General features: G+C 39.5%; 1 protein-coding gene across 4 annotated transcripts in view; it reads left to right on the forward strand.

The window, feature by feature from the left end:
- Positions 1–11,639, forward strand: part of gramd1ba (GRAM domain containing 1Ba) — a 108,156-nt gene extending 96,517 nt beyond the window's left edge. For 3 of the 4 annotated variants that reach the window (XM_079805280.1, XM_079805281.1, XM_079805282.1), the window contains 11 exons: positions 315–468; positions 680–872; positions 963–1,109; positions 2,589–2,707; positions 2,814–2,956; positions 3,094–3,197; positions 3,324–3,527; positions 4,205–4,295; positions 6,040–6,147; positions 8,565–8,685; positions 9,455–11,639. In XM_079805280.1, the coding sequence (XP_079661406.1) occupies positions 315–468; positions 680–872; positions 963–1,109; positions 2,589–2,707; positions 2,814–2,956; positions 3,094–3,197; positions 3,324–3,527; positions 4,205–4,295; positions 6,040–6,147; positions 8,565–8,685; positions 9,455–9,544 (1,474 nt within the window). In that variant the 3' untranslated portion in view covers positions 9,545–11,639. Of the gene's footprint in view, positions 1–314; positions 469–679; positions 873–962; positions 1,110–2,588; positions 2,708–2,813; positions 2,957–3,093; positions 3,198–3,323; positions 3,528–4,204; positions 4,296–6,039; positions 6,148–8,564; positions 8,686–9,271; positions 9,362–9,454 lie in introns of all 4 variants that reach the window. The other variant, XM_079805283.1, reaches the window with a different exon arrangement.
- Positions 11,640–12,598: the final 959 nt, after the last annotated feature.

Here is a 12,598-nt window from a genome sequence, read left to right on the forward strand (position 1 = left end):
TCCTCCTTCGCCTTTACATGTTCTCTCGATCGGATTACAAAAGGAATTAACCACCCCTTACAATCCAAATGACATTTTAATCAGATCTGGACAATTCTTTCCAATTGACTCACATGTGACTTTTTTTATTCCGGTTGACGCAGTTACATGTGACTTTCTGATTGTGCTACTTGTAAACGCAGCTATTGATTTGCTATAGACATCTTCTCCTTTTCTCCCGCTGTCCATCTTATTGCTATCTGTGGCAGAGGGTCTATTCTGTTGCCCGAGCTGGTAATCTTGACCTGCAGCTGTTGCCCCTCTCCCTGGTGCAGGTACTGTGAGGAGATTCCCGCTGAAGAAAACGAGGCCAATGACAACTGTCCCAAAACCCCAGACGCCAAAATGGACATCAGCCCTCAGCTCCACAGGAAGGTTTTCCCCAATAGCAGTCTCAATTCCACAGACAGCGCAGACGCTCCGGTCAATGTAAGAACCGGCTCACCTTCACTAAACATATAACTGCGTTAGAGTGGGAGTAGTAGAAAAACATGTACACCTGCAGAATTTTGTGTTAATGGTAGTTTAAATGCAAGACATAAATGGTTAAGATGGCCATACCTGACCAGTACATCATAATGTTAGCACTTCAAATTTTCTTATTTAAAAATGTTCATAATCAATCTTTCTATCCTTGTAGTTTGATGTGCCCCCAGTGGAGGACTTTACTGGCTGCGTCCCAGAAGACCTCCTGCCCCTGCCTTTACCTGACAACAAGCTGTCAGAGACCAGTGGCTCCGCCCATGTCCCCGCCCCACCCCCCTCCCTTGATTTCAATGACAATGAGGACCTCCCCACTGAACTGAGCGACTCCTCAGAAACACACGATGAGGGTGTGTAGGCAAAATCCATTTCTATATACTGAACCACAACTTTTGTCTGGCTTCTTGACACTCTTCCTGTTTCTGTGTGTATTTTCTCAGCAGGGGAAGTGCAGGCCTTCCAGGAAGATCTGAATGGGAAACTGTACATTAATGAAGTTTATAAGTTCAGTGTGGAAAAACTGCATGACATCCTCTTCACTGAATCCCAGTTCATGAGAGAGTTTCTGGAGCAGAGGCGCTTCTCAGGTGGACCATTATAACCATTATCTATCTATCTATCTATCTATCTATCTATCTATCTATCTATCTATCTATCTATCTATCTATCTATCTATCTATCTATCTATCTATCTATCTATCTATCTATCTATCTATCTATCTATCTATCCACCTGTCTGTCTATCCATACGTCCATCCATCCATCCATCCATCCATCCATCCATCCATCCATCCATCTATCTATCTATCTATCTATCTATCTATCTATCTATCTATCTATCTATCTATCTATCTATCTATCTATCTATCTATCTATCTATCTATCTATCTATCTATCTATCTATCTATCTATCTATCTATCTATCTATCTATCTATCTGTCCGTCCATCCATCCATCCATCCATCCATGCACCATCTATCTATCTATCTATCTATCTATCTATCTATCTATCTATCTATCTATCTATCTATCTATCTATCTATCTATCTATCTATCTATCTATCTATCTATCTATCTATCTATCTATCTATCTATCTATCTATCTATCTATCTATCTATCTATCTATCTATCTATCCACCTGTCTGTCTATCCATACGTCCATCTATCTATCTATCTATCTATCTATCTATCTATCTATCTATCTATCTATCTATCTATCTATCTATCTATCTATCTATCTATCTATCTATCTATCTATCTATCTATCTATCTATCTATCTATCTATCTGTCCGTCCGTCCGTCCGTCCATCCATCCATCCATGCACCATCTATCTATCTATCTATCTATCTATCTATCTATCTATCTATCTATCTATCTATCTATCTATCTATCTATCTATCTATCTATCTATCTATCTATCTATCTATCTATCTATCTATCTATCTATCTATCTATCTATCTATCTATCTATCTATCTATCTATCTATCTATCTATCTATCTATCTATCTATCCACCTGTCTGTCTATCCATAGGTCCATCCATCTATCTATCTATCTATCTATCTATCTATCTATCTATCTATCTATCTATCTATCTATCTATCTATCTATCTATCTATCTATCTATCTATCTATCTATCTATCTATCTATCTATCTATCTATCTATCTATCTATCTATCTGTCTATCTGTCTGTCTGTCTGTCTGTCTGTCTGTCTGTCTGTCTGTCTGTCTGTCTATCTATCCGTCCGTCCGTCCATCCATCCATGCACCCATCTATCTATCTATCTATCTATCTATCTATCTATCTATCTATCTATCTATCTATCTATCTATCTATCTATCTATCTATCTATCTATCTATCTATCTATCTATCTATCTATCTATCTATCTGTCTGTCTGTCTGTCTGTCTGTCTGTCTGTCTGTCTGTCTGTCTGTCTGTCTGTCTGTCTGTCTGTCTGTCTGTCTGTCAATTTATCTGTCTGTCTGTCTGTCTATCAGTCTTTTTATCTATCTAGATATTATTGATTTTACCTTCTTTTTTCTCTATCTTTCTTTGCAGATGTGGTCTATCACCCCTGGAGGAAAGAGGACACTGGTAATCAGAGCAGAGAGATCAGGTACACCATCGCCCTCTCCAACCCACTGGCCCCAAAGACAGCCACAGTCACAGAGACGCAGGTGAGGAGATAAACAAACCTCATACAGTACATGGCACATGTTTAATGTATTTTCTGTCTTTATGATGACGTTATGAAAAGCTTTAGTTTCTCTGTTTTTCTTCTAGACTTTGCACAAGGCCAGTCAAGTGAGCGAGTGCTACATCATTGACGCAGAAGTGATCGCTCACGATGTCCCATATCATGATTACTTTTACACGCTCAACCGCTACATGCTCACTAGAGTCGCCAAGAACAAGTGCCGTCTGAGGTAAAGTCTGCACTCTTATTTTATTTCCAATAAATATCATTATAATGTGTGTTGCTTGGTGCTATACAAAAAAAGAACACATTTTATAGCATGTAAGAGGAATAAAATGCTGTGGTTTTTGCTTATGAATCTGAAAGAGTATCAGCTGAACTGCGCTACAGGAAGCAGCCGTGGGGATTGGTCAAGGGCTTCATTGAGAGAAACTTCTGGAGTGGCCTGGATGAATATTTTAGGTATTTAGGTAAGTTTTACAAGTTTAAATATAGCCTATAATAAAATAACAAATTCAAATAAAAAAGCAGAGAACAGGATAAAAAGAAGATGAAAATAATCTCTGTTTCTTTCTTTGCTTTGTGTGTGTGTGTAGAGCTGGAGTTGAGTAAGGTACAGCTGGTGATTTCTGAACCTCACAAACAGTCTCCCAGATCCAAAGCGTTACGCACAGCTACAGCGAGGCGGAGGAAGCGGCCCATGACGCACATGAGGCAGCAGCACATGGACGAGGCGCTCAGCCCCGTCACCACACCTGAGGATGAGAAGAGTGTCATCCGTCGCATCAAACATGTGGCAGGTGTGACATCAGCCAACTCTCCTCCTGAGATACTTTTATGTCCTGACATGGGCAGTAATATGGTTTTGGTAGTAATTTTAAAGGGTTACTTAAGCGATTTAGCAGTAAGCTTTGTATCAGTACAAACCCGGTAGTATATTCAAATTATCGTGCTTTCCCCCCTCATGTCCCCCTGAGACGAGAGATTTATGCATTGTATTTCTGGAAAAAATCCTCCGATGATGCAAATATCGTCATTTTGCGTCATTGGAGGATTTTTTGGCCAGAGGCTAGAGACTACAGCCAGTAGAAGGAGCTAGTTCTGCATGTTTTCAACAATGTTTTCAGTTTTTAATTGTAGTGTCTATTCTCTAACTGAACAAAATTATTTTATTACTATGAAAATCAAAACAACGGTGGGGGCGGTGTCATGGTGGGCAAGTGATAACCAGTAGCCGTTGCTTTGGGAGTGGCCTCTGGGAGTGCATTCTGGGAGTTGTTGTCTTTCATCCACATGAGACAAAAATACATTTTCTGCCTTTTCTCAGTCTAGAAGGCACCAAATTCAAAAATAATTCCACATTTCTACTACATAAATGTTTAAAAAGTTTAAACACACATTCATCTTCCCAGCACTGAATTACCCCTTTAAGTGTTTTCCTCTGTGTTCATTGAGTATGATGTATGTGCTGTCGCAGGATCCACACAGACCAGACACATCCCGGACCACGGATCTGAAGGCCTGGCTCTCTACAGCGTTTCCAAACTCCTGCTCATCATCAGCTCTGTGTGGGTATTCTCAATGAGAAATGAAAACCAGGCCACCAGATCACAGGAATTAGATTAGATTGACTCATTTCTTGAAATAAAAGAATTTGATGTACAGTCAAACCAAAATTTATTGAGACACCTTCAACATTTTCTCACACTATCACAGTTTATTCACTATAGTTTGAAAAATGGTAATAAAATATGACAAGAACTCAGAGTTAAACTGTGTCGGAACAAAATCATCTTGATAATGTCAGACTTTGATTGAAAGGTATGTAATGGATTGCAATCAAGCTGTTAAATTTAAGTACACAATTAAATAATACCAATTTGTTTAGTCTGTGGTGTAAAAGGTTGCATTAGCAATTAAAGAAAAAACACTTAAAGGCGGGGGGTGAAATGCTGTTTCATGCTTACTGAGTTTTTTACACTGTTAAAGACCTGGATTCCCATGCTTAACAAGGACAAAGTTTTTTTTTTTTTTTAAAGTTGGACGTTTTAAGGAGTATTTCTGTGCCAAAAATTCTCCTTCCGGTTTCTCTCAAGCTTCGGAACCTTTTTTTTCCGAGTATGGGTCTATCTGACGTCAGCAAGGGCGGAATGTCCTTGTACGGGCCGTACAAGCTTAACATGACGTGCAGGTCCTTATAAACCTGGTTTATGACCTCATAAACCATGAGTAAACACACACAAATGTTGTAAAACTCGCGCATGACAAGCCGCTAAGCAAATATACATTTACAGTACACACCACATAGAGACGTCCTGCTGTAGTAGTTGCTGCTGCTGCTCCTGTTCAATTTCAGCCTCCGGATCAGATTCTGGATCATATGTGCGTGGTTGAATCTGATTGATAGTCATGGTTTATTTAAGATAACGTTTTCTTTTCCACGTTTAAGGATGTCACAGCTTTCAGACGCTCTTAACACAATAGCTGCGCACGCTCTTGGCTGTTACTCTCCGCCCACACGACACGCCTCCAGTCGCTCGTTTTTTTCCGGAAAGACTCGGTACATCTGTCTTTTATAAATATGATGAAACTAAAGACTTTTTCGGAGATATGAAGGATGCAATACTACTCTATAGGTACTCAAGATTTATAAGAGATTGATTGAAACTGAGTGTTTCACCCCCCCTTTAAGCAAAACATGGTCAGGTCAAAGTGTCTGAATAATTTTGGTCCCAAATTTGTATCAGTTTTACTGGTAGTGCACTGTATGAAGAATTTTTGAGTATAATATATCACAGTTTACTTTATTTTGCTATCCTCACTTACATAAATGGTCTATAGTGTCCTGCACCCACTAGTAAAAAATGATATCTGGTGTCTGAATCATTTTTGGTTTGACTGTATATACATTTTCTAACATGGTAGCCTACAAAAGTATAGAATAGGCCCACAGCATGTTTCATTCAGTGTCTACTTTGGTCTGTTTTCAATCTTCTTACTGTGTCAGTCACACTATGTTACATTATTAGAAGATAAAAAGTTTGTTTTTTCACATGTCTCAGAGTTTCTGTTCAAGTAACTCACACTGTTGGTCAGCAGGAATTCATTCTGGTCTGTTGTTCTTTGGCTTCATGTCTTTTCTCTCTCCTGTTTTCATTGCATCCCGCAGGATTTGTGTAAGGTATTCAATGTTTTCATCTGTATGAACGTATAAATGCTGTCAAAACATTTTCAGCTGCATTGATTTATTTGATGTAGCTGATATAGAGCGGTTCATGAGCTGATATGGATTTGTCTTCTTTTGTTCCTCAGTCTGGTGCTGCTGGTCTTTTTGAACATGATGTTGTTTTATAAGCTATGGATGCTGGAATACACAACCCAGAGTTTGACCTCCTGGCAGGGTCTCAGGTCTCAGGAAAGGTAACTAGATCCTTTGATTCAATTCACATTTATTTGCATAGCGCTTTTCACAATACACAGCGTTTCAAAGCAGCTTTACAGAAAATGCATGTATCTACATTACAATTTAGAGTGATATGCTATCAGAGGTGGCTGTGTCCAAGTAATGTATTTCATAAATGTACATATTCAAATCACGCAGTTAGAGGGATGTATAATTTAAGGCAAAAACAATGAGATCATTTGAAGTAATTATTACAAATTGTTGACATAACGGTTATAATATATGGAAGATTTAGCATTGGTGCAGATACTTGAATGTGTTGATTTGTTATTTTTATGACAATGAATGTGAAACTAAATGTTAAACGTTGGCACACTGCAAAAAATATGCATTTTTGTTATATTTTTAGTTAAAAATGTAAAAACACTTACAACAAGCAGTATTGAACGTTTATTTTTCTTAAATCATTGCCCAGTTGTTTTTTTCCTTGTTTTACACATGAATCTATAGTGTGGTTTATGCAAGGAAAAATGCCAAACTGATAAGGAAAATAAACATAGTTCAATATACACCGATCAGGCATAACATTATAACGCTTGTTATCTCTTCATCAAGGTACCTGTTAGTGGGTGGGATATATTAGGCAGCAAGTGACCATTTTGTCCTCAAAGTTGATGTGTTAGAGGAAAAATGCGCAAGCGTAAGGATTTGAGTGAGTTTGACAAGGGCCAAATTGTGATGGCTAGATGACAGGGTCAGAGCATCTCCAAAACTGCAGCTCTTGTGGGGCGTTCCCGGTCTGCAGTGGTCAGTATCTATCAAAAGTGGTCCAAGGAAGGAACAGTGGTGAACCAGCGGCAGGGTCATGGCCGTGTCCAAGGCTCATTGATGCACGTGGGGAGCGAAAACTGGCCCTTGTGGTCCGATCAAACAGACGAGCTACTGTAGCTCAAATTGCTCAAGAAGTTAATGCTGGTTCTGATAGAAAGGTGTCAGAATACACAGCGCATCACAGTTTGTTGTTTATGGGGCTGCATAGCCGCAGAACAGTCAGGGTGCCCATGCTGACCCCTGTCCACCGCCGAAAGCGCCAACAGTGGGTAAATGAGCATAAGAACTGGACCACGGAGCAATGGAAGAAGGTGGCCTGGTCAGATGAATCACATTTTCTTTTACATCACGTGGATGGCCGGGTCCGTCCCTTACCAGGGGAACACATTGCACCAGGAAGAAGGCAAGCCGGCGGAGGCAGTGTGATGCTTTGGGCAATGTTCTGCTGGGAAACCTTGAGTCCTGCCATCCATGTGGATGTTACTTTGACACGTACCACCTACCTAAGCATTGTTGCAGACCATGTCCACCCTTTCATGGAAATGGTATTCCCTGGTGGCTGTGGCCTCTTTCAGCAGGATAATGTGCCCTGCCATAAAGCAAAATTGGTTCGGAAGGGTTTGAGGATACCACAACAACGACTTGGCCTCCAAATTGACCGTTCGCAAAGACCCACCCCCTTTAGTTACTGTTGCTATGTCCGACAAGCCATGGCGCTCTCACAACACACACACGTTCTCACGTAGAGAAAATACATAGCAGAGCAGAGCATACAGAGCAAGTTAATTTTGATATGAATCAAAGTCTAAACTTTGAAATTGTCTTTTTTTTTAAAGAAATTTAAGCAATAAATACCGTTTTGTGGCTCTTTAATAAGTCGTGATCACTGTAGCACCTCAGTTAAAGCTGCTCATGAACCGATTATCTCTTCCTTGTAGTTCATTGATAAGCACGAAATAACACTATGAACATGAATGAACAGTAAAAGAAATGTTGTTTCAACCGTGGAAAGACGTCAGTACACACCGTTTTTCCAAGTTCAAGTCCACCGACGTTAATCTACTTACTCTCCTGACTGCTTTGTCGGACAAACCAGCAGATTCTGCGCTGCGATTGGTCAGATCGCCTGTCAATCAAACTTGCGGCGAAGGGTGAATTCTCCAGATCTCAATCCAATCGAGCATCTGTGGGATGTGCTGAACAAAAAAGTCCGATCCATGGAGGCCCCACCTCGCAACTTACAGGACTTAAAGGATCTGCTGCTAACATCTTGGTGCCAGATAACACAGAACACCTTCAGGGGTCTAGTGGAGTCCATGCCTCGACGGGTCAGGGCTTTTTTGGCAGCAAAAGGGGGACCAACACAATATTGGTCATATTGTTATGCCTGATCGGTGTGTATATTCTCTGAAAAGTCTTTTCTTTTTCTGATTTTGCTTTTCAAGTCAGTTTTTCTTTTCTTTTCTTTTTTTACAAGAAAACGAAGAAAATAAATACTGATTAATCGACTTATTTTTTCTTCATATGAACACATGAGTGATATTTGCGTGAGGATTGTTTTTCACTCTCTGTGTGTGTATGTGTGTGTGTGTGTGTGTTGCAGCAAACTTCCGCAAACACAGATTGAATGGGCTCAACTTTTGGAGTCTCAGCAGCGTTACCATGAAACCGAGCTGGAGAAATGGAGGGAAATAATAAAGTCATCTGTGCTGATGTTAGATGAGGTACGATCAAGTACAGTACAAGTTTGAAATATGCAACTTTCATAACTGTATCATATAATAAATACCCAGACAGTAATATAGAGTAGCCCAGATCCGGCCCACATCTGGTATGCATGGAATCCAAGTGTACCAGATGTGGGCCGGATCTGGGCCGACACTATGTTGCTTTCTGGGTAATATACAGAATCAAACAATAGAGTGGTGCAGGGATGATGTCAAAACCCGGAAGACTAATTCATCACTGGTTCCCTCAAGATATTCTTATGGGATGCCTGTGGTAAACATAACTTGACATGCTTTGACGTTTTGCTCAACAACGCAAATTACACACACCCATACACAGTTATGTTTAGTTTTGAAAACTTTCTAATAAATAACTAGATAAGGCAGTTTACGTTGTTGAACAAAACGTCAAAGTATCGTCAAGTTATGTTCAGGCTTCATTTTACTCCCAGGCCCCATTAATCCCAGCACCACTCTATAAGAAAGAAGGGAATTCAAAGGGATAGTTCAACCAAAATGAAAATTCTCTCATCCTTTACTCATTTTCATGTCATTGTAAACCCATATGACTTGCTTTCTTCAGTGGAACTCAAAAGGAGAAATGAATTTTGCTGGTTGCTCTAGTTCATGCAATTCAACAAAGTGAAAAGGATGCAAAAGCATCATGAAATTGGTTCGTATGATTATATTCCAAATCTTTTGGGTGAACTATTCCTTTAAACTGCAATCGCTGCAGGATTTCAATGGTCTATTTGTGTGTTTACAGATGAGAGAGTCTCTATTGAAGCTACAGAAAGGTATTGGGTTAAGAGACTATGATTCAGACAGCGAAGAAAGGAGAAGTCACAATCACTGACGAACAGAGTCCCGGAATGTAATGAAAATCCCCACACGTAAGCGTTCAGACGAGCTTGGATGGGGGCGGGGCATTGTAAGTGGGCGGCACTGACTGAACGGTTCTCACACTCGCAGTCTGGCTACAGCATTGTGAGGCCTTTCTGACAGCAGACACCGAAGGAAACCCAGTACTTTCATTTCTTTAGAAGCGAAATGCAGTCGGAGGAATGATGGTGAAATCGGTCTGTTCACCCAGGGCTACAACAATTCAACTGTCACTGCAAAAACAGACAGACTCTCTGGTTTAAACATTCAGAAAACCTGAGCGGATGTTTGAACTCGGCAGCATCCCTTTTTTTAAACCTTTTGGAGTCTGGGACCAGATAAAGAAAATATGGAGCTATTTATCAACACGTGTTACGTGGACATGTACACATTTATTTATTAAAAAAAAAACGAAATATGGAATTGAATGATATTACGATAGACATGAAAATATATAATTTCTATGTAGAGCTATATTTGTTGCCAGAGTTCATTTGTAACAGGCTTCCATGGAGAATCAAGGCTGGCTCCTTGATAGCTTGCGCCATGGTGCATCAACTATATGCAACTAGTTTATCCTCCTCTGTTCGGAACAATGGCTTCCTCTGATTGATTGATTTGCAATGGCAAAAGAGCCACGGTCACTGAGGTTGAATCATCTACCGAGTGTCATTGGCTGCATTCCAGTTTTCATGCTACACAATAAAAGTACTTTTAGGACATATAGTTAGGACATGGTTAAAGGGTTAGTTCACCCAAAAATGAAGATTATGTCATTAATTACTCACCCTCATGTCGTTCCAAACCCTTAAGACCTTCGTTCATCTTTGGAACACAAATGAAGGTATTTTTGATGAAATCCGAGAGCTCTCTGACCCTCCATAGACAGCAATTTTATTAACCCTTAAGTTAGTCCATGTGACTCCAGTGGTTTAACCTTCATTTTATGAAGTGACGTGAATACTTTTTGTGCACAAAAATAACTTTATTCAACAATTTTGTTCTAGCCTGTGTCAGTGTCCTACGTAGACTGGGTAAACCTAGCCCGATCTGCGCGCGATTTGATTGCCGGCATTTGAACTATGCCCGTTGATCACGCGTCTTGTGGTCTGTTCGGTTGAAGGACTATCCAATTTTGTATAGTCATTTGAATTATGCCCGTTGATCACGCCTCTTGTGTAGTAGAAAATACGGAGCAGAGTCCCCAGACCAATGTTCAATCTTAAAAGATTGAGCTTGGTCTGGTGATAGCCAGCAATCTCCTACGCAGTTTCCGTTGTAAATAGTGCAGCAATTTTGAGTTCTACGGCAGCCGATGCTGTTCACGTGAGCACCGCAACACATGCGTGTGATGATGACGCAGGAGCTGCACCGTATTTACAGCCAGGGTTTGACAATAACTTTTTTGCTCACCAGCCACTGTGGTTAGTGGTTTTCCAAAGTTACTAGCCACTCAGCATTTTCACTGGCCACAATTTTGCTGTTTGGAAATCACATTTAATGTGATTAAAGTTGACTTTGGCATGCTTAAATTCTACTTTTATACTTGTTATAGAAGATGTAAAACCCTTTCAAACTTTCAAATGCAGAGTGACCACCCAAATCAATACTACATTGTATATCAGCTGGTATGTGCAGGTGGGCAAGGGGTGGGCAATATGAGCATAGGCTAATATGAGAAATGTATTTATTACTTTTGTTGTGCTATATAAAAGAACAAAGAAGCAAATTAGCTTTTAAAAAAATATTTTTTCAGATACAGTAGTTTTATTTAATATGTATACATTTATTTAACATCTATAGTTGTTTGATCAACATTAATGACAGACAGGTATTAACCCTCTGGACTCTGAGCTCTTTTAGGGCCCTTTAGAAGTTTTGACATGCACTGACATTTGTGTTTTTTTCAGTTGCTTATAAACACATTAATGGCAAAAGTGTAATTACACTGTATTCAGCACAAACTGGGCTACCATAATATGTGAGCAACATGTATGTACATGCTTGTATTTTTTAGAAAAAAATGTTTATGCACGGTTTAAAAAATAAAAAAATTAAATTAAGGCCTCAAAACACACAACAGATATGTGTTCACAAGACTTTTGACTCCAGGGTGTATTTGCATAGAGTTTTTTCTTTAAACTGATGTGAGAATCATTGAGCCTACTCATTCACATAAAACAATATATCCATTTACAATTTGTAAGACAGTTTTTCATCACAAAGCCAATATGCGAGGAGGTGTGATAGCTAATAAATAAAGCTGGAGATCACCTGAGAGGACAAAATAACATAATAGCCTGCATAATGAGCTGCATAATGAATGAGCTTCAGGTAGGCCTATGTGACAGAGAGCAACAGAGCAAAGGAAATATATATTTTTTGTAGTTTATTTAATTAGGAATGTAGTCAACAAAGGCCTATTATAATTTAAATGATCAAAAGATTTGACTACACTGCAAAAAATGCTCTTCTTTTTGGTATTTTTTTCTTGTTTCCAGTCCAAATATTTAAAATTCTTAAATCAAGATTAATTTACTAGATAAGTAAACATTTCTGGGGGGGAAATCAAAATGAAGTGAGTTTTTGCTTAAAACAATCTATATTATCTGCAACAACAATTTATGATTTATTAAACCATAATTTATGATTTATGGGCTGCTGAATGCATGGACGTAATATTCTGACACATATCCAGTTATTACCCACCTGTTTACGTACATTTAAGCCATAACCAACTGTGTTCGTGCAAGATACTCCACAGACATTTTGACATCTGTGTGCGCATGTATTTGACTATTCAGGCGCAAGGAGAACTGATCGCACGTGCGACAGAGAGAGCGCACGCGAGAGAGCGCTTCTGTTGTGTGTCATTCAGCGCGATTCCGCCTATCTCGCCTTCACTAACTGCACGTTAATCAATAAAGAATTTTAATTTTGTGATACGACGGTCTTGGCATTTCATTTGGCTGTAGGCTGAAATTATATTCAACCCGCCAAAGTGGCTAGTGGGAGAGGCTGCCTTACC

This window comes from Gobio gobio, assembly GCF_949357685.1.
Source record: "Gobio gobio genome assembly, chromosome: 22".
Classification (NCBI taxonomy): domain Eukaryota; kingdom Metazoa; phylum Chordata; class Actinopteri; order Cypriniformes; family Gobionidae; genus Gobio; species Gobio gobio.